This window comes from Haemaphysalis longicornis, unplaced genomic scaffold, assembly GCF_048455015.1.
Source record: "Haemaphysalis longicornis isolate Haplotype H1 unplaced genomic scaffold, Haemaphysalis longicornis Haplotype H1 scaffold_1, whole genome shotgun sequence".
Taxonomy (NCBI): Eukaryota; Metazoa; Arthropoda; class Arachnida; order Ixodida; family Ixodidae; genus Haemaphysalis; species Haemaphysalis longicornis.
Genome location: NW_027526203.1, coordinates 207,170,320 through 207,196,665, shown reverse-complemented (window position 1 = coordinate 207,196,665; position 26,346 = coordinate 207,170,320). Strand labels below are relative to the sequence as shown.

Genomic DNA, 26,346 nt, shown 5'->3' with positions numbered 1-26,346 from the left:
GGAAGGTCCTCCGTCAGGAACAGGGTCAGCCCTGTCGCTAGTGCGAAAAGGAACCAAAAATTATAATTTCTTTTATCAGGTTGTATAGAATCCCCCTCTACAGAGCAGCACCATCTCTTACTTTCCTGAAATTTCCTTGCTAAAATAAATAAGTGTAGATGAAGTTGGCATCACTGCATACTGTGATGGTACGGTGCACCGTGCCCCATTGAAGGTGCTTTCCATAAGCGCTGAAGGCAGAAATACCCATGTGGGAATGAATGAAGAGGCTGTCCTGGCCCCAACTTGAGAGATCTGCTAAGAAGCCCTTCTGCTATAAAGTAGGGGTGTGCGGATATCCGAAAATTTTGAACGTTACTTATATATTAACCATGTTGTTTTCGTATTCGCTTCGATAATTATGTATTCGAAAAAAATTCGAATATTCGAGAGGGTTCGAATATTCGGATTGATTAGATTATGCGAAGCTCACGGAATAAGCCGACAGTCAAGTTTTCTTTTTTAGACTGCGAGCGCGGCATGCATTTGTTAAGACTTATCGTGACGTTCGGAGACCGCAGAACTAAGTGCATACTCTAACCTATTAAAGATTTTGTTCTATCTATAAGTGGATTAGCCACTCGAACAATTGAATAAAGCATGCAAATATGATGCAGTTCGCATCGTTCGGCATCCTCAAATCACATAATGGTGACAACACAAGGAGCGCTCATTGCACGCGCTGCCAGCGACACTGTTCCTGGAGTCGCGCTGAGTCACTTAAGACACTGTGTAATTTGACACAAGCCTCAACAAAATCGAATGAACGATCATTCATGGACACAAGCATGTATCACGGCCCTTTATCGGCCGATGGCCGAAGTGTGTACCTGCAGGCGACACGTGAAATTGCACCTTGCAATTTATCACCTCATGCAGGCAGGCAGAGACAAAGAAACCAAATGATGCGTTGTACAGCATCCAATATTTCAGTCCACCTTATTTCGATTTTGACGGAACAGGGAAGCAAAAAACTAGGAAGCAGTGGCACTCGAGAAGCGTGAAGCCAAGTCATAAAAAGTAAAATCCAAGTCAGCCCCGAGCGTCACTGTGCCACATGATTCCCATGTGAAAGCACGCTGGCTTCAAGTGAACAAATGCCGGCATGAAGCTACAACAAAAAAAAAATCGCGCCAATCCACCCCGTGAATGTGGTTGGAAAGCAAAGCTGTAAACGGCACCCATAACGATTACTCATGCGACGTCACTTAAAATCACTCACATCGCTCTACGAATAGTAAAACCACAGAGAAGTGAAATGCACTTAACCACACCATTTATTACTCCAAAGAGATATTATTGGTAAGTTTAAATCAATGCATGATGCATAAACGGTGTTTGGTTGAGTTGTATTGGTGTAGCAAGAGTGGAAACTCTTTTTATAAAATCAAAGTAAGCTCCAACACGGTGTTAGACGATCTGACTTCTCCGTCTCTGCGCCGCGGACGGAGGCGATGAGACTTGCGGCTGAGAAGGAGGAGGAAGAAATACTTCTGTTCAGATTTCTGAACGGCCCAGAGTGCAGCCTTGGGGAGTGATTCCTTCTTCTGTGGGGCCCATATGCAGTCCGCGCGGCCTGTGTTCTGTCCACCCGCTGAAGCTGGGTAGGTAGAGAGGGCCTGGACAGCAGCATCTCCCATTGCTCTTGTTGGGTAGTTGACGGAAAGAGAGGAGGGTGCTCAGGGCTAAAGTCGCACACCCCGATTACGGGGTGGAGTATTCCTACTTCTGGGAAAAATTTACATTCAGCGTCGTAGCAATTCGGATGCATTACGTGAAGACGCGTAGGCTCTGGGAAGGTGCCCTGATTTTATGAGCCGTACGGTAGTTTGTTGTTCTCTGGAAAGGTCAGGGTAAGGCGAAGGTACGGTCTGTCTCAGAAGGCGATAATGCTGAATTATCTCCCTGGACGTGACAAGCGGGTGACTGTCCTCGTGCAGCTCCATAGCACGGGAGGTAAAAGCGCAGGCTTGTTGGGTGGGCGTATTTGTAGCCCTCCATTGAAGCGTGAGGCGGTGTCCAGATGAGCTGAATGGAACCGTTTGGGGAGCGGTTTTTAGCACGCACAGTGCAGGTCAGGACACCCAACCCGACCGGTAATTCCAGTAGGCTTGCTGGGAATCGGTGACTACCCTCCAAACCCCTGTTTGAGTGAGAGCCAAGGTGATGGCTGCCTCTTCTGCTGCCGTGATTTGTTGGGTCGTAAGCGAGGTACACGCAAGGAGGTTGGTTCTGGAGGTAGCCACGATGATGGCGTATTGCTGCCCTCGATATTTGCAGGCGTCTGTGTACATAACTGCGTGATCCCCACCGAGGGCGATGTGTAGCGCTTGAGCCCGTGCTATTCGGTGACCCTCGTCATGTGAGGGGTTCATATTTCTAACCAAAGGGAGCATCTTTAGTTTTAGACGCCAAGAGTCTGGGAGTACGTCAAGCGGAGTGACATTCTGGGCTGCCCAGCCAATCTGGTGAAGCATGCGGTTACCCACCGCAGTTCTGAGTCGGACCTTCTGGTTATAAAGATGGCCTTCTATCAGCTCTTCCACCGTGTTGTGGAGCCCGTGCTAAGCAGCCTCAGTGTGGACACATTCACGAGAAGACCAATGGCCTGCTCAACCGCCTTTCTAATCATTATATAAAGCATCTCTATGTCTTCCTCGTCGAGAAGAAGATAGGGGTTCGTCGTAAGTAACTCTGGAGAGGACAAAAGCTTCAATTAATCGAAAGGTACAGGATTCTTTTAGGCCTCGGTTCTTGGTGGCAACTCGCCTGATCATGTGTATGATTAGATTAATGCTGTTTTTGAGGCGCTGCAAGGAGACGTCACTCTTGGTGTTGGACTGGAAATGTAGGCCCAGATCTTGATGCTGGGGTTTGGAGTGATGGCCTGGTCATCAAGGAGTATTTGAATTTATTCCTTGATTTGGCGTGAGGGCGGACGACAAGGAGCTGTGATTTTTTACGTGAACACTGGAGGCCACAGGCTTTAGCACATTGGCGTACTAAAAGTGAGATGCCATGGATTGGTGTAAGCTTCCTTTAATTTTTGTAACTCTTAGCACATGAGCAAGGTGCGCACAGGGCCGCTAGACGGGCGTGAGTGGTCGCGTGACGCTTTTACGTGGCATTCAGCAAGAAGGCAGGCGGTAAACCCGTATATGTGCTTGGTGAGTACACCATTTGTCTTCCCGTGTTTGCGTGGGCTCGTAGCTGAATCGGTAAGACAACGGGCTCTCGCTTTGTTAGTCTATTAGTTCCAGGTTCGATTCCTGGCGGTGCCAGTAAATTCTTTTATTTGTTCGCTGGAGTTTTCTGGTGACACCAACGGTCGCGAAAGAACCCTTGGGGGGTAGAGGTAGAAAGCTTTGCTTTAAAAAGGTATGAAGGGTTAAGTGCTAGAGAGCGGCGTCAACAAAGTTTGGCATGCGAAGGCTGGCTGCTGGCTGAAAGCCGTTTTCAGCGCTCCCGACAAGTTGACCCAGCAGGCTAGCAGTACCTCTCCCGTAAAGCGACGTGAGGTCCAATGCACTGTCGAACACAGAACACAGTTCGTAGAATGTGTTCAAAATGTAGTATATAGAATTCCTTTGTTGTGCGGCGCGATCTACGTGGGACAGACGGGCAGATGCCTCAATGAGCGTCTACGCGAGCATGCCTATAATGTGCGCAATGGCAAGGAAGGTTTTTTGGCACAGCATGTCAGCACGTGTAGGGGTGCACTGCGCAGTTCCTTGGCACCACAGTAGTCGAGATAATTAAGGACAAGCAAGCGCGCTTAATCAGTGAGGCAGCTCAGATGCCGCGTGAAAGGAACGACTGTGTTAGCAAACCGTCGGTCGCGTTATCTGACCGTGAATTACATTTCCTGCAATGTGATGCCATACGCGACAGGCCACTGTGATTGTCAAAATGTCTGGCGCGTGTTGGGTGTACTTGCTCTTTCTTTGTCAGTATTTTACAGCAAAGCTGTAAATGGCTATTCTTGGTGACAACTTAAAGGGCCCCTGAGATGGGGGTTTTTGGGGGGTCGATGGTATCGGAGCGCAACGGCTATTTCTTGAACTAATCGTGACGTGTTTGTGCGCTCTTGATTTAATCAATTTTTTACGAGCGTAAAAACATCAGAAAGCTACAAAAAACATCTTTTGTGTGGGTGCTTTTACACAGTCACACATATTTGTTTTATACCGGAGTGTAAAACACTTACACACCGGGCCAAACCGGGCTTGACGCTCCTCCGTTCTCGGCGGAAGGATACAGTGAGCGCAGGAGCAACGACGCTTGCAGCCAGCGTGATCGCTCAGCGCTCCGTGTCTGGTGTTAGAGTATCATCAGTTTTCTTTGCATTTGCTTTCTTGGACGCTGTACCCGAAAGTATTCTTTGCACCATCTGTGTTTCGAGCGTAGCCTCGACGTTGTTCCAGAGGTGGTAACGAACGGCGCGCCAAGGGAGCGCCGCGCCGACGACGAAGGAGGAGCTCCGCACGCAGCGCTTGGACGACGCCGGGCACTGCTCGTGATCACGAGGCGCACGCTCAAGTGTGCTCACGCGGGCTGAATAAATCAGTTCAAGCCCAAACGCTGTCGCAGCTGATTCTCTGCGGCGGTCGCGACAACGGCAGGAGCATGCTCATCCCGTAACGACAACTGCCAAAGCGTTTCATTTCATTGCTTCCCATCAAGCCATGATCGCAGGAAAGTGTGGTTTGCTGCACCGGCCTTCTGAATGAACCTGTTGCCTAGTGTCCTTAGTGCGCTTTACCGTTTACCGTGTTAAATGAAGCAAGAGGAGCCGTTTGCCGCTGAAAACGAAAGGATTGCACTCTGCGGTTTCTGCATTCCGGCTTACCGGCTCTGCCAAGTAGCGACAACTGGCGAATTTGTCGCAAAGCAAATGACACAAACGTTTGTTGCCCAGAACTGTTCGCTTACGCTTGAAATGGCTTGAATCTTAGACGTCTTAGATTGAACTCTCACAATACAATAATTTTTTTTTAAAAGAGCCGTATACTTCTACTGTAGAGCTTAAAAAATCGAAAACATGACGTTGACGCGCCATCTAGTGGGAAGAATTAGGACCAAGTATTGCATTAACCAGAATTCACGCCACCGCTAAATATTTCGATATAAAATGAATAAGATATATTGTAACGATTCCGCAGTTACCTATATTACCTTGCCCAAGACGATTTTGAAAGCATAAAAGAGCTCTGCTAGTTCATAAAGGCATCTGAAGGCATAAAGGCATGAAGGCATAAAGGCATCTGAGATTTCGGCGCACGATAAAGATCCCCAGGTGGTCGAAATTATTCCGGACCCCTCCACTACGGCGCGCCTCATCGCCTGCGTTGCGTCGGCGCGTTAAACACTACAATCAATCAAGAACGCCCACCCAAATTTAAGTACAGTGATATCAAGTGACAAATACGAGATGGGCGAAATTTCGCGTCAAGCGCGGAAAGGACGAATAAGTGACCGCATCTACACATGAAGAGATGATTCGGGTTTGTTTTGTTCACTCATCGGCGCTAAAGCCATGGATTTTATGGGGTGGGCGCGCGTCTTTCAGTAAATTGAATATTTCACCCGTAAAAGGGGGTGGGCGATGTTTCGGGGGAGGGCGTTCACTCGGAACTTTCCGGTAATCTAATCAAAACGCGAGCGTACATTTCGCCGGCGCAGGTGGCTAGCTACTACAGTCGGTAGAAATTCTAGCCTCTGTATAGCTATGTAGCGACGGTAAAAATAAGTTACCGTTCACGGAAACTCTCGCGCATGCAAGGTCGACTTCCGCAATCACCAGTATCTCCTGCTCAAAGTCCGTAAAGACTGAAAACGTAGCTTAAAAAAAAAAAAAGGACGTCGTCGTCTCATGTGCGACCCACTCGCTGAAGTAACCATGGTAACGACGGCGCTCTAAACCAAACCGCCGCCGTCAAAAATCGCGGACATTCCGGCGGCCAACCACGAAATGAGTGCTTCGCCTCGGACGAGGTCGGACTATGTCGTCATCGCAAGCCGCCGAGCCAACAAATAGTTCTGTCTCGTCGGGGTGACAACTTTTGTTAGCGTGAGCGAATATGCTTACTATTTTTGGACTTGTTTCTACAAGAATTATAGAGTAGATTTCTGACACAAACAAAAACACTTTGAAATCCATCTCAGGCCCCCTTTAAGAACGGCACCGGAAGTTGCCGCTGTGCCTTATCACCGTAGCCGGATGTTTCTCCGCCCGGCGCAAGTAGGGCGTTACTGGGAATATTTTGAACATGGCGTGAGCCGTTTCCGTGATTTTTTGGACTTAATATGCTTATAAACGACTCCAGTGACGACAAACAAACTTCGTGAGACAAGGCAGTCGATATCACGCATTCATAGCAAACCCCTTTCAAAACGCGCGCGCACTGACGTCACGGGTCCGGCGCTTTGGCGGAGTGATACACTACATGAGGTGGTGCCGTTCTTGAACTATAGTGCCTATACTCGGTGACAACTTAAGAACGGCACCGGAAGTTGCCGCTGTGCCTTATCACCGTAGCCGGATGTTTCTCCGCGCGGCGCAAGTAGGGCGTTACTGGGAATATTTTGAACATGGCGTGAGCCGTTCCCGTGATTCTTTGGACTTAATATGCTTATAAACGACTCCAGTGACGACAAACAAACTGCGTGAGGCAAGGCAGACGATATCACGCATTCATAGCAAATCCCTTTCAAAACGCGCGCGCACTGACGTCACGGGTCCGGCGCTTTGGCGCAGTGATACACTACATGAGGTGGTGCCGTTCTTGAACTATAGTGCCTAGAATATATATTCTAGGCACTATACTTGAACCATCTCCGGTCCCACAGCGATGTAGACAGGAATCGCTAGCGAGCGTTACGCCATGTTGCGGAGCCCACTTAAATCCCCGGAATCGAAAAACTGCGCGCCGCACCCCCGTGACACGAAAAAAATCACACAAAATAAAAAGGTCCTAGGGCCTTCATAGAGCATGCGCCGTGATTACCATACCCACACTGTAATAAATTTCTACCCACGATTCCTGTGTGTTTTGTAGCGTAAGCTACACTGGCCGAGGTTGAGCAGTTTCGCGTGTGCCGTGAAGGGCCGTTCTGCGCGAGCGCGACTGGCATTGGATTGAATTGAATTCGATTAGATTGGCTTGGCTTGACTTGGCTTGGCTTGACTTGCTTGGCTTGGCTTGGATTTGATTGGATTAAAGTGGATTGTGTTGGATTGTGTGGCGTCATAGCCGCGGCAGACGCACTGGCGCCGGCGCTGCCCAGGTGTGCGCCTCAATAGCGCAGTAGCCAAGTCTGACGATGCGTCGGAGTCGCTTGATAACCGTTTCACGTGGCTCGTGAAGAGGCGTGCTGAGCATGCGCGAGGAGCAGTAACTGGACAGGACTGGACTTTCAGTTAATAACCAGGAACAATGCTCAACCGCAAATTACAAACAAACGTGTTTTGCTTCGTGCACCCCTTGGACTACGACCCAGTCAAACCTCACGTGGAGGCTCGGCACCGCAGCTTTGCTGGCCATCCCTCTTCACAGGGTGGAAGGGCTCTGAATTTTTTTTAATGTTTATTTTTTTCTGTTTTGTTTGTTTTTTTCTGTTTTTATTGTCCTTTCTAAGGCTAAGCATATATATTTGCCGTCATGTGAATAAAGAATCAGTTGGAAGTGAGCGCTCGTCTGTGTGTATTCTTTCCGTCCCGTGTGTTTCTGCTGCGCTACATTTGATCACAACATAGGAAGAACTTTTTTTGATTCTGCTATTTTTGGTCGTTTTACAACATGGTAAACTTCGCTTCTCCCGCGCTCTGCCAGAAATGGCTCGCAGGTGGTGCCAATTTAACGCAATAATAATTTTCCAAAGCCTCCATTTGAAAAATTTGTTTCCAACATTGTATTCCCCACACATTTCGGCATCAGAAGCAAAACGAATTACAGTTGTACCTGCTCTGTGTGCCGAGATATCTGAGGGCGAAATGCTAGCTTCGCATTGCAAGAAAAGTGCCGTTTCACCATCGAATCCTGCGCTAACTTAGCTGTAGAGTGCACTTTAAAGGGACCCTGCAACACTTACCATCGACTACTCGGAATGTATTTTGGGGTAAAGTCTATTGTCCCAGAAATCTCCTCCCGCAAGAATTATGAAAATCCGTTCGCTATCCCCGAGACTACGCGCGATGCAAAATCGCGCATAAATGTTCCCCCTCAACTCAACCGCGGACAACGCGACGAAAGCTGCGCGCTCTCTGCCGGAGATGGGGGCGGCGCGCGGCGTTCTTTTCGGCGGCCTTCGATATGTCACAGGCCGGTGAGTTCTGTCCTTTTCCCCGCAACGTACACGGGTCTATTTCTGGTCTGGTGCCACAAAAAAAGCAGGCATGGCGGCCTGCTCGCAAGCAAGCGCTCAGGCTGGTAGGGCGTTTTTGAAGCAATAAACGTTTGTTGTCGAGTGGGCTCGTTGAAAGTGGAATATTTAGTTCGTCACTCAAACTCCGCGCGCACTCAAAACAAAAGAAACGCCAAAAGCATGTGGACAGGTTCATACACAGCGCCGATGACGGCGGATCGTCACAGGAAATGCCAGAATTTAGCCGCGAAGTTGACCAGCGACAGCCAATAGTACAGCCAGAACAGCCATGACCCCGATTGACGTCGCCGTGCATAATGAGGAGAATTGAAGAGAGCGCGGTTGGTTTTTCCGCGTCTTTCACGGCGATTTGCGCGCTTACCGCTTCACGTGCACGTGTAATATTTGGCTCGGGTGTTCCTGGCAGTGTAATCTAAACGTCGCGCAGGTATAGTTGCACTGCACGAAGAGTGTTGCAGGGTCCCTTTAAAATGCGATTATAATATTTTAGCGCCACCACCATCATCTTCTTAAGCGCCACCATACCATCACCATCAGCAGATTGACCAGCTGGCACGGAACACAATCTGCACCCGGCACACCTCGGGAACGGCACCCGCGTTCTACGCGCCTCGTCGTGTTCATGGCACAGCCAACGCAGCCACAATAAACGTGGGCTCGGCCGCACCGCCTCATCGGCCGCCTACAATTTGGTGACCCGGACGTGATGAATCCGGACTAAGACATGACCGACCCCCGCAACCTCGCGCCCTCGGGCCCTCTTTTGCCTGACGCTTCGTCGCGGCCGCCGGACGTCGCAGTCATACAGCTCCGTTTGCCCACCTTCGTGCGCAAGAACCCACACGTTTGGTTCACCAAGGTCGAAGCCGTCTTCGATCTGCACCGCGAGTAACCTCGGAGACTACTCGGTTTCGCCACTTGCTTTGCAACCTGCCTCCTGCGGTGGCTGATGAGGTGGCAGACGTCATCGGTGCACCTTTGAACGATGCTACGTACAAGCGGCTCAAGCAGAGTATTTTGGACCGAACCACGGCGTCCGAGAGCGCGTGCCTCCGGCACCTGCTCACCCACGAAAAGCTTGGAGATCGCCGCCCTTCCCAGCTGCTCAACACCATGCGACAGCTCGCGGGCGTGAGCAACGTGGACTCGAACGGTGCTCTTTCTGCAGCGCTTGCCACAGTCCACTCGCATCGTTTTAGCTGCTGCAGGGGACTTGACCCTCGACCGCGCCGCCGAGCTTGCCGATAGAGTTCTCGACGCGACTTCTCCCTCAGTCGCTACCCTCGCTTCGACAGCAGAGTCATCGGCCGTGTTCTGCTTAGAGGCTCGGATCGATCAACTCGCCGCTTCCATTGAAGCGCTTAGGACATCCTCTGATCGCCGATGCGGCTCCTCCCATTGTCCTAGCCGTCGTTCGTCTTCCCCGGGAGGTTCTTGCTCGCGCAGCCCTCGAAGCTCGTCTATCTGCTGGTACCATCGCACTTTCCAGCACCGCGCCCGTCACTGCACTTCCCCATGCAGCTGGTCGGGAAACGCGACGCGAGATCACTGATGGTGGCATGCGACCTCGCCTTACAACCCGGCCGCCTTTTCCTGGTCACGGATCGCATTTCTGGTTTGCGCTTCCTTGTAGACACGGGTGCTGAGGTCAGTGTATTACCAGCCACCAAGGATGAGCGTACTTCTAAGTCACCTGGGCCTACGCTTCGTGCCAGCTGGCCAATCTGCTGATGATGATGGTGGCGCTTAAGAAGATGATGATGGTGGTGCTACAATATAATAACAACAAAATATGGTGCCTTTTCATGAGGAAATTTACAGACTGTTCCAGACTGATAGAAAAATGGCCGTGGAGGCTAAAAAAGCCATTTTTAAGAAAACGCTTTTCTTGACTGTTTTTCGGCCCCAAGGACCCAACTGCTAGCTTTGCAGGTCACGTGACAGGGACACATATTGTAGTGTCAAGTTTCGACACTACGAACCGCCACCCTTCCGATTTCAGGAAGTTTGCTGCCAAATTAAAATTATTTCCCCCAATTTGTTTAGAAATTTCTTGGCGTTACCAGGCTATATAATACGCTGGCTTTCATATGAGCTAGAGAAAATATACGCGACAAAAACCGGTTGTCTGTCCCTTTAAGGGCGGACACTGGTTATGAAACAACTTCTTCCAATTTGCAGGTAAACTCTGTGAAACTTGCCAGACTTGCTGCTTTTTTCCCACTCATTTCGAATATGCCATTTTTTTGAGTAAGTCAATTAGTTACCAAGATAATTAGAGATAAATGGCTTTTTTCGGTCAAACAACAGACAAAACAGTGTTGTTCATAAAACTGTAATCCTTATACTTTCCAATACTGTGAACCCTGATGAGTGCAATAAGATAATCAGTTTTTTGATGCACCGCTTGGAACTAATTGTACAGCTCATTAAACTTGGGTGGCACTGGTGTTAAGGAACCATTTTGAGGGCCCATTTCAAACACTGAAGTTTAATGAGCTGTGAAATTATTTCCAAGTGATGCTTCAAAATACTGCTTCGATTTTTGCATTCACCAGGGTTCATATTCAGAGTGTTGAACATATAAGGATTACAGTTTTATGACCAACACTGTTTTGTCTGTTTGACCAAAAATGACTAATTATCTCCAATTACCTTTGGAACTAATTTCCCAACTGAAAAAAAAAGTGGCATATTGGAAATCAGTGGGAAAAAGCAGCAAGACTATCAAGTTTCAGAGTTTACTTGCAAATTAGAAGAAGTTGTTTTAAGACCAGTGTCCGCCCTTAAAGGGGCCCTGCAGCACTTACCATCGACTACTAGGAATGTATTTTGGGGTAAAGTTTATTGTCCCAGCAATCTCCTCCCGCAAGAATTATGAATATCCGTTCACTATCACCGAAACTACGAGCTATGAGAAATCGCGTATAATCGTTCCCTCTCAACTCGACGGCGGACAAAGCGACTAGAGTTCCTGTATATGCTCCCTACGGGAGTTGCTCCCTACGGGGGCTCGCGGCGTTCTTTTCCGCGGCCTTCGATATGTCACAGGCCGGCGAGTTTTCTCCTCTTCTCCGCAACTTGGAAGGGTCTATTTCCGGTCTGGTGTCACAAAAAAGCAGGCATGGGTGCCTGCTCGCAAGCGCGCGCTCGGGCTGGTAGGGCGTTTTTGAAGCAATAAACGTCTGTTGTCGAGTAGTCTGGTTGAAAGGGAAGTATGGAGCTCATCACTAAAAATCCGCGTGCACTCAAAACACAAAACAAACGGCAAAACTGTGCCTACACGTTCAGGCATAGAAGAGGTTCGCACGCAGCGCCGACGACAGCGGATCGTCACAGAAAATGTGACAGCCGACTGGCAAACCATGGGCTCAGTGACGTCGTTTAGGGCATACCAGGGGTGCATAATGAGCGCGGTTGGTTTTTCTGCGTCTTTCACAGAGATTTTTGCGGTAACCTCTTCCCGTGCACGTGTAATATTTGGCTCAGCTATTTCCGGTAGCGTAATCTAAGCGTCGCGAAGTTTTACTTGCATTGCTCAAAGAGTGTTGCAGGGTCCCTTTAAAGATCCCCAGGTGGTCAAAAATAATCCAATGCACTCCACTTTGGCGCACCTCATAACCCCAGGTGTACCTTTGGCATGTTAGACTCCCAAAATTTTGAACTCTGGATACAGTGTTATTCCTATGAGGCAGTCCCTTGGTCTGAGCAGACACAGCTACGTGTGCGGCAGATTACCTGTTCTCGTCCCCTTCCTCCATGGGTGGGCCCATTGGGGAGCGAGGTTCACGGAAGACTGCACCGGTCACGGTCAGCTCCATGAACACTTGAAAAGGTGCGGCCACTGGATTACCAGCGCACTCCACAGCACCGGCGCCCGTCTCGTCTGGGACAGATAAGACGGCACGGCCTCAGCCGATTGACAGCACACTGCGGCTCTTCTCACCAACAGCCAAGTTGAACTATTCTGGTCTAGTAAGAGGGACGGGTGCATCGCACTGAGAAGTAAGTTTCAACACTGTCACAATGCATCCGCTCCTGCCTGGATGTAACGAAGTTGACAAAAGTTCGCAATTTTTTATTGCATGCAGGTTTCAAGTTAAGACTCACGGGAATTCCCGCCGTGGCCGGGAATGGAACCCGCGACATTGTGGAAGCCAAAATGAGAGCATCAGTGAAGGTGAACTCGTTCCTCAAGGATTTATGTCAGCGTAAAAAACTGCGCGAGTTACACTTGCTGCTTTCTTTTGCACAAGCTCAGGCACTACATGGTGCTCCAAAGAAGCACGGCCACTTACCCCCGTGTTCGAAAATGTAATTTAGCCATCACTTTTGCCTTTTGACACTTTTCAGTGCCTTGGGGAAGACGCGGGTCTTAGAATCCTAAAATTTCGCCAAAAAACGCTTTTTTATATCGCTTTTTTCACAAAACCTGGCCTTTTTTTTTCTTCCGGCCATCCAAATATCCAGGCCCAGGAGCAAGTATTGGAGCCGTAATATCAATGGACCTTTTTCCAGTAGCGCTCTGCGCATGAGCTCCTCTTGTTTACAGCGATTCATCCGCCATTATTCGGGGGCAAAATGTAAGTAAAACAACGCCCTGTTCAATTAGCCAGTTGTGAACGAGTGCTACTCGTTGGCCGCACCCTTTGGCCGCACCCAGTGGCCGCACCCTTTCAAGTAGAGTGCTACTCCGTTTCCTAAGCCCTGGAAGCAGCCGACAGGTAGGCCTACCGCTGTCATCGAAAATGTTTTCTGCCACAAAAAACAAGCATGGCACCTGGGACAGCTTCCGCAACGGCGCAAGGCACGCAGAAAAAAAGGGGGCGTGTTCTTCTATAATCTTCCCAACCCCAAATATGGTTCGGGCGGCTGCCGCAAGCGGGCTACTCTACTGAAAAAAGGTCCATTTATAGCAACGACAACTGCTAAAATTGACCAAAAATTGACCAAAAGAGCACCACCTGCTGACCACAAAACAAGCGTGCGACCAAAGCACTAAGCATACTCCGCGCTCTTTCCCTGCTCCGTAGTTCATAGAGTTTCTTACAATATACACTAGAGAGGAATCTGGCGCTGGCATCTATGCGGCTCACATGAAGTCCGTCTGTGTCGTCATGGACCGCCACATGGAGGAAGAAAAAGTTAGGATACGGCTCCACCGGAGAAACGTGAAGCCTATACATAAAAAGTAAAATCGACGTCGGCCCAGGGCGTCACTGCACCACGTGACCCCACCGCGCCGCCGTGTGAGAGCGCGCGGTAGGGTTTATGGGCCGCTGCACGCTCTTCAATTTCGTCTGCTCGAAACTACTCTGCGGCACGTTGTCGCGAAGCCTGTTATATGATGTTTTTTTTTTTTCCCACGGCTTTGGTCTTTCGCACGTACGCGGCACTCCCGCCCGAACAGACGCGGGCATGAGATCGCCGAGCAGACGAATACAGGAAAGACGGTGGAAAGCTACCGCCAACCAAACACGAGAGATGCGAAGGAGTCAGAGACCGCCGCCGGCCCAGCCGACCATGGAGGTCACGTGCTGGGCCGACTCCGGCGGCTTGAGAAAGGGAAACGGCGGAGAGAGCGGCTTCAACGGAGGTGGGCTTGCGAAGGCTAGCTGCGTGACGTCATGCCATCTCCTAACTTTTTCTTCCTCCATTAACCGCCATTAAATCATGCGCTCGCCTAAATTTCATCACTGGCTTGGATTGAAACGTTTTAGTGACCGCAAATTGAAACAAAGTTCCACAAAAACGCGAAAAATAGTGTGCAATTATGCAATTGCAAAATAAAACTGGCTGTTTTAAAACTAATAAAAAAGGAAGTAAAGCGTATTTTTGCCGGAACGTTTGTGCCTGCTATTTTGCAGGCCAAGGTGGTAGTTACGAACAATGTTAAAGGGACACTGAAGTGATTTGTAAACATTGCGGGATTACGAGCGCAAATTGTAGTCCGGAGTCTCTAGGCCCTGTTTCGACCATTCTGAGCGCGTTTGCGTGAATTTATTTAGTAGAAAAATCAATTCGAAAATGCTGTCCTCCTCTCTTTACGCTCGCCCATTTTCTACGGCGTTTTCGTGTGACGTCAGCAGGAGATGATCTGGCAATTGGCTGCGCTACTGCACGGTTCGCCGACCAGCCGACCTACCGATCGAGTCAGTCGGCCGAGCGTTTCGTCCGCCGGCCGCCGACGGGTCGTCGCAATTCGTTCGCTCGGTTGAAACGAAGCCGGGGGCCGAATTCTCTAAAACGACGAGGCGTCGTTTTGAAACGACGGGGTAGCGCCATGCAAATGCATGTGTTCTGGGGTTGGGGCCGTCGCTTTGGGGCGACCCGCAGGGGCAATCACCGCAGAAAAGCGCCGTGGCAAGGGCGCGAAGCGACACCCACTGCCCCCCCGTCGCTTCACTTGTCGCTTCGCGCCCTTGCCACAGCGCTTTTCTGCGGTGATTGCCCCTGCGGGTCGCCCCAAAGCGACGGCCCCAACCCCAGAACACATGCATTTGCATGGCGCTACCCCGTCGTTTCAAAGCGACGCCCGTTTTTTAGAGAATTCGACCCCAGGACACGTTTGTGAATGGAAGAATGTGCCTTTCTTTACTTTGCTAGTTTGTACACTGTATCAATTAAGCTCCGAATCCGGTTCGCTCCACACAAGCGCTGCACAAGTGCACATGGGACGCTTCGCTGACGTTACGCCAGTAGGAAAATATAAGGCCTCTTGAAGGGGGGAGAAGAGTCAGCGAAGTCAATATAGGAACTAAGGAAATAAAATCAACTGATATTTTTACCGTACAGCATAAAACTAGGGTGCGGGAAGCACGTTTTTGCGCTGGGCGAACAAGCACAGCGGTCAGCAGCACGACTACGCATTTGCGAACGCTTTCCGTCTAAGAAATGCAATTGCTAGACGTGAGATAGAGTGGAAACTTGGGGGACGCTTACTGCACAAGCGCAGTACAACAAATAGTCACCTAAGCTACTTGAAATGCTAAAACTAAATAAAAGTGTAAACTGGTTCTACATTATTTACACCTTATTTGCAATGTCGAAACCCCCGACCGTGGCCTAGTGGTTTCGAGCGCTGAGTCACGCATCGCCAGTGTTTTGCAAGTGAGGAGTTCGAATCCCCGCGGGTACATTTTTTTTTATAAGTTAACTTTTTCGTTTTCCGCTGATGTTTTCGATACTGAGTTCACGTTTTTCTGGGTCGCAACGTTCACTGCTCCATGAACTAGTTCACAGAACGCGCGCAGGCTGACACTGGCGCGCTAGCGAGTTCTCGTTGGCGTGCTGTTGCCATAAGCACCGACTACATGCGGGCAGTGGGCACAGGCCAGAATGAACAGACCCTTGGCCTGGTGCGAACACGCTTTTTACGATACAGGCATGAGTGAGGCAAGCTCCAAATATGGGGGAAAAACGCATGGCATTTGAGCGTCTGCGGGGACGCGGAGGGCGTTCATGCACTGCGTAGGCCTCGGCTAGTGAATGCTACGATTCCAAGACGCCCCGGGAGGCTGATCTTATGCATTTTACAGCCGACATCATGGCAGAAGCGTGGTACGACGAACACTGGGATATTGAGAATGCCCATCCAACGACGCCATCGGATGTCAAGCATTTTGCTTTACAGAACCGAAACCGAAACCGAAACTTTTTTGTTTGATGGCTAACTTTGAGCATCGTGCAATCACGGTGCCCCCTCCTCGCGACGTCACAGCGTTTAGTTGGTGCGGCCGCCGCAAACCGCGCATGGTAGTTTTTCTTCTTTCGCGCTTTGTAAAATAATTACCGATTTGTCAACCGGATGAACGATGAAAAGTGTGCTAATTTGAGCCAGTCTACACACTGCAAGCAAAAACGGGAGCTTGACAAATTCACTTCAGTGTCCCTTTAATATTTGGGGAGGAAACTCATTAGAGACTCTTCTTTTAACAACTTTACCATTCTTTCAAATAATAAGTTGTTTGAAGAGTTTGGAAAGTATTTTGAGCGCGCCTATGAAAACGTCACCTTCGTGGTGAACCGGTGCACCGACCGTCAGCTATGTAACAAGAAAAAAAAAGCGTGGCGTTAAAAGCCGTGGACGATGACAAGATAGGACGGATTCATGCGCCCGTACCTGTCGTATCTTGTCTTCGTTGAAGTACGTTTTGTTTCTTTTTTTCGTCGGCTACAAATTTCGCGGTGGCATATTACCCGCTTAGTCATACGTCCTTCGACTGTGGCATGACCAACGTCCGGTGCGATCACGGACTGCCTGCTGTTTCACCGAACAAGGCTACCACAGAACAGGAAGGATTTCGGCTTCCTCGTAGACGTGTTAATGCATAGTGAAGACAGCAAATCCCCAAAAGCGCTTAAGAACCCAATTGTCATGTCAAGCACAAGCCAAACGGGGGGGGGGGGGGGGGGGGGGGGTGTCTTCCTATAAAGTCTACAAATTCTTCAACTCGTTATCATGCGAAAGCCTCTTCATAAAAACTGCTCACCACCCATCCAATCACCTCAACCACTCAAAAGCAGGATACCCACCTCACGCACGCACGACCGCCTATCTAAATTAATTTCCCTTTTGACAGCCATCAAATGGAACGGCCTTCACGAAAGTGTCGTCACACAAACAAACCCGGCACAGTTCAAAGCTGCCGTAAAAAAACTTTTGCACTGATTATTTTTGTGTCATGTATGCGATTATCTTTAGTGGTGTTATCTACTTTGGTGGTTAGCATTGTATGCTTTTTATGAAAATAGCGTGCTTGAAACCCTCTATATTCGTGATATGCTTGTTCGGTTGTATTTTTTTCTCTTGTTTGTTGTTCGGTTGTTGTGTAATTTTCGTGCTTTACCACCCCTCATGTAAAGTCCCAGCCATTGGGGTCTTTGAGGTATCTGTAAATAAATAAAACCCCCACGACGACATGGATTACCAAGCGCAGTTTCCTGTCTAGTACACTTACTAAGAAACTATATGCCGTAGCTGTTCTGCTGGCGTGCAAAAAAAGCACCAAACGTACTCCGCACTCCTTCCCTGTTCTGTGCTATTCCGCGACTTCTCCATTACCCTCCGTGGTGTTGTTGAGCTGTGTTCCGAACTTTTCTTTGTGCTCCTGTTGCGCGGTGTACTCTGGGCCCGTACATAAGCTACAGAGGCAGTTTTAAACTAAAAGTGGTGCAGCATGCATTGATGCACATGGAACCTGCGCGGCTGGGTGGCAGCTGACCCAGTGCGTGAACACTACTAGCGAAAGCAAGAGGTGTCGACGATGAACAGGGATCACCGTCTGTTTCGTGGGCCCAAAGGGAAGTTTCCCGGTGTAGGAAAAAAGTTTTTGGAGTGCCTTTAGGCCACGGAAGACGATGCGCCGTGGGTTAACGACAAATGTGAAATGGCCAGCAACTTCAGCAAGGAGCACATCTCCGTGGCGAGTGTGGGGACGACGGCAAGTAGCATGTTGCAGGGGTGGAAGCGAGCTTGAGTTTTTTGGAGGAACTCAGGGAGCAGAAATAGTGCTGTTTTGGAGCAGCTTTCGAGCACCAAAAAGGGAATTTCGGAGCAGTCTAATTAAGTGTGTTTGGGAGCATATTTATAGAGGCAAACGCCAGTTACTTGCAATTTTTCATTTCTAGTAAGCACTAAAAACAGGAAAAAATTTAAATGGCATTTACTCAACATTCAATCAATACTGAGCCGACAAACGTTTTGACAAGTCAAAAATTTTGCATTCCCGGAATTAAAGCATCACAGCTTACAGAGCAATAAACAAAAAAACTATAGATAAGCGATCCTTTCCTATACCTCCGAGAAGTGAAAAATAGCACCATTACAGCCATGAGAAACAACCAAGAGAAGACCAGAGCTAGGTAAAATGGTCTGTCTTGCACCTAAAATAGCAGGTTCAACTTTATTCTACACCTAATGAGACTATAGAGAAACAAACAAAAACCCTGGCATAGGAAGAAATTAAGAGGAAAAGAAACTTAGAGGAAACTAGAGACAATTTGAACTAAACCTGACAAGGTTCCAGAGAAAGTAAAAATAATTAAATGTTCACATTCCCAAAACAAAGAAAAAATATCCTAGCGTATCATTCACATTATTGACCAAGTAATATCTACATGCTTCTAACTAAGAAATATACTGAGTAAGCCCATCGCGTTTATCCAAATAACGAACGTACCAGTGTTTATCCATTCCTATTTTATTTTTTCAAGCTTAAACAGCGGCTCGCTAAGCAGTCTGTCCACTTTCCTTTCACCATGTTAGAGAAAAATTAGAAAATGCGCACCTACGATTGTGCCAACAACTCCTGTGGCATTACATTATGTAATGGAAATACTGTAGGGATAAAAAAATAGATCCCCTTCCCCCCTCTCTGTGTGCAAGGACTCTAGCCCTCACAAAGACGGAGCGTTTGTCCCGCACCATACACCTTATAGCTCCTGCAGCCAGTCGCTGAGGTGCAGTTAGTATATTGTAATTACTTTGCTCCGTTGATGCAACCAGTACAACGTGGCTGATAAGGCCCCTCGTTCGTACTGGCCCTTTGGAGCCTGTCGTCACTTTGTCGGTGAGTCGAACCCATCGTGGCGTCCCTATGTGATGTTGCGAAAGCTTGGTGAATTTCAGAAGGGGGGGGGGGGGGGGGTACTGTTGTTTACCGTAGCTAACTAACCAGGGTTTCATCACTGTAGCGACACCATTTAAGCCAATGTTGGCATTCGATGCGTGAAAGAAGCCCCCAGTAACCCCACAATACTCAGCATTAGGCAGATGCGTTTAAAACAACACCAGCAAGGTAACATTGAGCAACACTTGAATGTTTGCAACAATTTTTGTTGCCCGTGAGTGCAGTAGAATCTTTAAGATACGACAACGGATGATCCGAATTTCGCGATGATACACACTTTAGAGGTACTACGCTATATAAAATACACTATCATTGGGTTTACGCGAATAATTTCTGGAGCCTCCATGACTGATACAAATGCGCGAACGACAGGTTCACACGAGTGAATGACATGGCACGCCTCGGAGGGGGAGAGGGTGCACTGCGCACTGCACAGATGCTGCACTTTTCTCGATGTCCTGCGATGCACAGTAAGTGCTGGCAGCGTGAGTGAAAAAAACACAGCAAGGTTTTACGCGTTTCAGGTGGCATTCCTCACTGACATGGAAGTAAGGAAAGGACAAAAGAGCATGTGGCCCCAACAAATTCTCACCATCGCGATTCTACTGTACAACGAAAATCCAGCGGGGATTCAGCTGCTTTTCAGAGTGGACGGCCAGTACCTATGCTCCACTAATTTTACGAAACTTTCCATCACGAAACTTGTGTGATTCCTTTATCAGTGTAGTTCATATTCACTGTTGCCTGTCGTGGTTCCTCCCTTCCTGCCTCTTTTTTGGTATATTTTGCAGCTTGCAGAATCAACACCAGTTGCTCATCAGCACTGTGGTCTCTTTTCTTGTCCCATTTGTTAGAGTTGTCCAGATTCCTCTGGAACAAATGAAAAGCGGTGCAAAGGGATAAAGGGGAACCACTGTAGCACAACACCACTAGGCTGGTACAGAGCTCACAGCAACAAACGCCAGAAACACGCAGCATGTAACCATGGGCGTAGGAAGGGGGGGAGAGGGAGAGGGGGGCCCAAGTGCCCCTTTTGGACCCCCCTGAAGACGCCCATGCATGCAAATTGTCGCTGACCAGGCATGACAAGTCAGGGACGCCATCTACATGACTTAAAGGAGGACTGACACGAAATTTTCGTGTTACGTTTTTTTCGCTGCTATGCGTGCCTACCAGCCCACTAATCATAGAATGACAGATTAGACGGTTGAGCGCAGCGTAAACATTCATTTACGGCGTCGTTTATTCGTGTCAGTTTCGGTTTCGACTGAAAAACGCCGAGCGGCCGCCATAACAGGATGTATCACATGACGTCACCATTCGTGCCGCATCGCTGCCTCTCTGGAAGCGCGCGCGAGCGAGCGCACACGCGCGCCCAGACCGGCCGAGGTCTTCGCCGTCCCCACAGGCCCGGGCAGCATGACGTCAGTCCCAAAACCATGACGTGTACACACGCCCGAGCAGCGCGCGCCAACCACGGCCATCGCGTCGGCTTTGTCACGGGAGCCCCGACGTCGGCAGTTTGGGGCAAGTAGCACATGATGTCATGTCGGCCCGCTCTGGGCTTTCTCGTGCGGGCGATGATTAAAATGGATTTTAAATATGTTTCGCTGAACTGTTGCTGTTGAAACTTGCTGGGAGATATCTCCTGATAAAAAGGAAGCGTTTTACATAGTTATCACAGCTTTGAAATTTCGTGTCAGTACTCCTTTAACCACAAAACCTAACCCCGGTGCCAGCCTACCAAACTTTCACTGGCACAATTACCCTCTAATTTACCTCACATAAAATAACAACATCGTTTCCCCTGCACACACTGATATCTAGCTTGGCCAGCTCTGAATGACGATGAGGCAATAAAAAGAGGGCCCTACTTGTTTTTAATCAACTGTCCCTGCCTATTAAGAACCTTCTCTGGCAATGTAACACAAAAAGAGAGCAACGTAACTGGATAATACAGTGTAGACTATTTAAAACGTCACCGCTTATAGTGCGGGACCGGATATAACGCGGATTTTTGTGACCACCGGTTCACCTCCCACAGAACTCAATGCGTAAGCATACCGCTTAGAATGCGGCTGGCCGAAGCACATTACCGCTTATAACGCAGTTTTCTAACGGGACTGCTGATCGACCGGTGCAGCTGGGGCATCGTTTTAGGGTAGCAAAGAAAAAAAGAAGGGATGAAATCGGCCATCTGACGCACCGCGCATCCCTTGCTCTCCTCTAACTTCGACGCACAAAAGAATAAGCACCCTTTAGTTCATGGTAACCACAACTGACCTTGCTTGACGCACCTTGGGAGATAGCGACCCCCGTCCCCGTCCGCGCGCGAACCGCATGGCCCGTTTTCGTACATGATTCGTGCACATCGGCGTTGCGCGTTTTTTTTTTTTTTTTTTTCAGGCTTGTGTCGACGATTTTGTGCCCGCGGTGGCTTCTTCGCATGCAGTGGTAGGAGCCTGACGACTTGCACAATTGGGGAGACGCGCACCTAATAGCTGGAGATCCGGAACGCTCCGACCAGCCGGCTGGCCACGCCAGAAATGTTTAGGCCTATCACCACGGTATTTTTTGATGGGCGCTTTCACAAGCAACGTGGATGGCAGTTTATATTACTCTTTTCGCCCATATTATCAGCTCTTTTCTTTCGTAAGCATCCTCGCTTGCGCCTCGTGCGGCATTTCAGCGAGCAGTTAGAAGCGGTCGCTGGAGCTGCCTGCACCACTTCACGGCCAGAGCCGATGCCATGTTGCCGCCTCTTACCGCGCCGCACCCCACGCCAGTTGTAACTGGGCTGGCGTCGCCGTGCCTGCGGCGTGCTCTCCAAGTTCTCGCGAGAAGACATCGCTCCATGCGGTTCACGCTTTAGAACGTTGTGCAGATAAGCCACCGCTCTTTCCCTTTCCGAACAAGCGAGCCGCGCGAAGCCGAAAATTTCCACCACCAGTACGCTGTTCTGATAAGCAGCCGCCTTCACCATCGTAAAAACAAGGTGGGGTAAAAAAAAATCCCGCTGGCGTTCATATCACGTTCTGCGGCATCTGTTCATAGATGCTAAAAACGCAGCCACGATCCTTGAAGCCACAAATACAACAAAAGTTAAAGCCGTGCTCGCTTGTAAGACCGCATTTGCAATGTGCAAGACCCTGCAGCCGTGGCTTATGTGGGAAAAAAAGAACGATATAAAGACCGTGCCTATTTTTAATTGTCATGCGTTTGAGTGATGATAAATAAAGGTTGACTGAGAGGTAGGTTGCAATGTGGTTTGATTGGCACATGTTTTGGTTATAGTGATTGATTGATTGTAGGATTTAACCAACACCACCTATAGTGGTTTAACGAGCCGCCGCAACACAGGCGATGAGGCGCGCCGTAGTGGAGGGCTCCGGATTAATTTTGGCCACCTGGGGATCTTTAACAAGCGCCGAAATCTCGTATACACGGGTGTTTTTACTTTTCGCCTCCACCAGAAAAGCGGCCGCCGCGGCCGGGAACCTTTTGGCTATAGTTCGGATTTTTGCTGCTCCCGCGACATACGTTATAAGCAGTCTACACTGTACTGTATTTTCGAGAGTGTAAACATTCCCTGACTCTAGACACCCTCTCCTACTTGCAGCAAAAAATTTGGAAGAGAAGTTTGCATGCGACTTTAGGCACCCCCTCCTCTGCAAAGAGGCGTGCGTTGCTCAGGCCGTCAAGTGGGCTTGCTCCCTCTGCTGTTGAGCTTAAGATGTTGGAGATGCGCTACCTCCAGCACCTTGTGCACAGCCAGGCTCGAAGTGGGTCCACGTTACACTGGGCCTCCTCGATTATCACTCCCGGATCGTCCACAGACTGCCACAAACGTGGTCCGGCACTCGATTTTCACATGCATTCCTATGGGGATCCCGGTCTGAATGCAGCCCTCGCACTGACCGCGGACAGTTCAGGACTGGTAAATCAAGGAAGCCCGTTGTGGCCAAGTCATTTAAGAAGTGTTCGATCACAAGCCACTTCAACTGAACAGAAGCCAACCTTTTGACGGGTATACTGACAGCAGTGGCTCGTGCTGTGTGACGGACACAAGTTGTAACGATAGCATCACGTTTAAGCAGTGGGTTCACTGTCTCTACCTATTTAGTTTTGAATGTTTGCCAGATATACCATTACTCCTCGTGCCCGTCTCGTAGAGATAGCACTGCGAAAAATAGTGGCAAGGGGAGGTCATTGAAGCTTTTTCGAATGCAAGCACCCCCTTCACTTTGAACATCGCGATTGTAGGGAAAAAAGGGGGGGCTGCTCAGAATCAAGTAAATATGGTAGTTGGGAGGAGGCTTGGCCCAGGTAAGCCAAGCTGCTTCGGATGGTGTGTGAACCAATATCTGGTGGGCTATAAATGGGGCCATATTGTTGAGCGTGTGGTGCTTCTTATTACAGCTGCACACTGAAGTTACACTTCTCAAGCTGTTCACACAAGCCAAAAAACTAGCAGTACATAACCCTGTTTGGGAGAACACTAGCTCCACATCGGCACGCATTGCTGCAGATCTTTACTGTCAGTGTTGTCCCTTACAGCACAATTTCTCCAAGAAGCTAAAATTTAAAAAGCATGCGAGTAAAGGCCAACTGCACTCAAATTTCAACTCGACCAAATTTATTTTTAATGTGCCGTAAGTACCACCAAATCAGCTGGGACACGAGTGGTTGCCCCGTGAAACGCCTTGTGAATCAGTCACAAGCGTTTAAAAAGTTCCGCCGCGGACCAAGCTGCAGCTGCCGGCAAATCGCGTAAACAGCCATGACGCGCCTGTGACGCTCCAGCCAACGGGGGCTTCTTCCTCTGGCCAGCCGCGCAGCTGGAGAACCGGCCGAGCTCTGCTGCGAAAGCTTCACCCATGTGCTGCCCCGTGCTTGCGTATAGGGACCGGGCAGCTGGACGGGTGGCGCCACCACTCGGCGCTCCCCTCGTCAGTGGAATGAGCCGGTGCATTGGACTACACAGCCTCCCGTTTTTTTTGTGTTTGCATCGATGCTTTGAATGTTTTGGTGGTTTTGTGAGCGGACATGTGAGATGAAACGAAGTCTAGACAGATGTGTTGGGTTCTTAGATGCAGTAACGATTACGTAAACTTGTCGGACGCTTCTAAAGTTGGGTATCGGCTGCAATGGCATGAGCGCTTTTTGCAGCGATTTGCGCTTGGCTCCACCCGTTCGAGTACGAATAAAACTACTAATATTAGTATTCATTTCTTCTTAAATGCACTAATGGCTACGCAAACTTATTGGATGCTTCTAAGGTTGGGAATGGGCTACATTGACATGAGCGCTTTTTGCAACGGTCTGCGCCCATGGCTCCACGTGATCTGAGTAGGAATAAAACTATTAGGATTATTAGTATTCATTTCTACCACTGTAAATTATCTTCACTGGTTTCAATGACTACGGTTGCCGCGCCAGCCTTAGCGCTGGGATACCTCGATATGTGTGCTTTGAAGAGAAAGGCACTTGCGTACGATATGGATTACCGTGTAGCCGTAGAAACGTTGCGGTAGTTTACACTTTCTGAAACAGTGAGCTTTGTGCCTTCGGTTTTGGTGAGCGACACTGGTACAGCATGGGAGCCTGAAAGCCGAAGTGGAAGTCCCACGTTTGTGGTGGTCATTTTTTCAAGAGCAAAGGTTATTCAACCACCCAACAGCAAACTATCCCTCCTCCCCTTCCCGTTTTACTACCTGCGTGGAATAAAGGCTGGCACCGATAGTTAAAAAATGTGGCAGTGTTAACGTCAGCTGGTGTTTTTTAATGCTTAAGTATTCTTTACAGAGTACCTTAAAAAATCGTGTAATGCCTTGTGAAGACACCAAAAACGCGTGATTGGTTGCCTCAAATATGGGTGCATCAATCCGAGTCCTCCAGCACAGACACATTTTCGACACGTTGGAAAAAGTTTAGATTTGGAGAGGGGTGCATGGAAGTTCAAAATTAAACAGCAAAATCATCTAACCCGTCGTCTGATTATTACGATGGTTGAACGCAAAGCTTTCTTCGTGCGAATGAATAGGAAACGGTCAAACAAAGACGCTGTGATCAAAAGACCAAACTGCGTGCTGGTCAAATTCGAAGCTCAACTAGTCAAAGTTTAACTCCAGAAGGCAACCAAGGAAACCCATACGAGAAAGCTTTGCGATAACCATCATCGTCGTTAGACGGAGGAGTGCATGATTTTTCAAGCGTATGTGGCAGCTTGTAACCGCAGCATTCAGTTGTGAAGCTGAGTACCGGCTTCGGTGCACCCTCCTGCTTTGCGTCCTTCAGCCACGCAGGAATTGGTTATTGAAAAACCATTTACCAACTGGCCAGCAACCATTGCAATTCTTATAAATCAATGCTTCTCCACGACAAGCAATAACGTTCTACTATCATGCGGTATTTATTCTATCAGCGATTCCCGATTACTGTAGTAAGAACATTTCTGTGAAATAAACACGTTTCAGCCGTAGGTAATGAAGTTACGGATGCGTCGTCTGTTTCTGTTTTGAGGTAAATCTTAGAAGGCACCCCCAACTTTGTCTTTCGCTTGTGCACGACGTCGACGCCGTTTTGTCATTAACTGTCAAAGGCTAGCGGCGCAGCATTCCTGGATCGGTTGCACACACCGGCTTTGTGGGAGCTTTTAGCTGCAATATACTCCTCGATACGCGAAACTGCATGCAGGCATGAAAAAATTACATGAAGGAACGGACTTTCACTTCCAGCTTGACTTCCAGCTTAGCGCATTGAGCGTCGTCTGCTATTTTTAAATACTGAGTTTGGGCGTAAATCACACACATGGCATGCCTCGTCTGGTCACATCCACGCTCAAGATTTACCGATCTGAAAAAAGTCCTTGTGGTTATGTACACTTTGCAAGCCGCACCGCAGCAGAAAGAAAGAAAGCCATGCACAATAACGCTGCGCTGACCGCCACCGGCATTCCACTGACGAGCGGTTCGCCACGGGCGGCGCTGTTCACTGAAGCGACGGTGGTGCCATACAACGGCCGCAGGCTTGCTCCAGAACTGCTGACCACCCGGCCGCTCACTGGACGGCTGCAGCGTCATTTTAATGGCCGTGCTCACCTCAATTTCGGTTTCAAAATCAGATTTTTGCTGACCGCTTGCGGCATCTATGTGCTTATTTCAGCTGTTGTATTTTGCATCTTGCTTTCTTTTTAGGCAGACTACGGAAATAGTGTTTTCAAGGGGTCGAAGTTTTGAGTGCATTTGGCCTTTAAAACTGGACGCAAAAACAGAACCATTTATGCCAACAT

At 48.9% G+C, this 26,346-nt stretch overlaps 1 protein-coding gene across 1 annotated transcript in view; it reads right to left on the bottom strand.

Annotated features, from left to right (window-relative positions):
• Window positions 1-26,346, bottom strand: part of LOC144156844 (uncharacterized) — a 61,604-nt gene that overhangs the window by 25,079 nt on the left and 10,179 nt on the right. Inside the window, exon 4 of the mRNA XM_077688396.1 lies at window positions 12,163-12,310. Coding sequence (XP_077544522.1) covers window positions 12,163-12,310 — 148 coding nt within the window. The remainder of the gene's footprint in view (window positions 1-12,162; window positions 12,311-26,346) is intronic.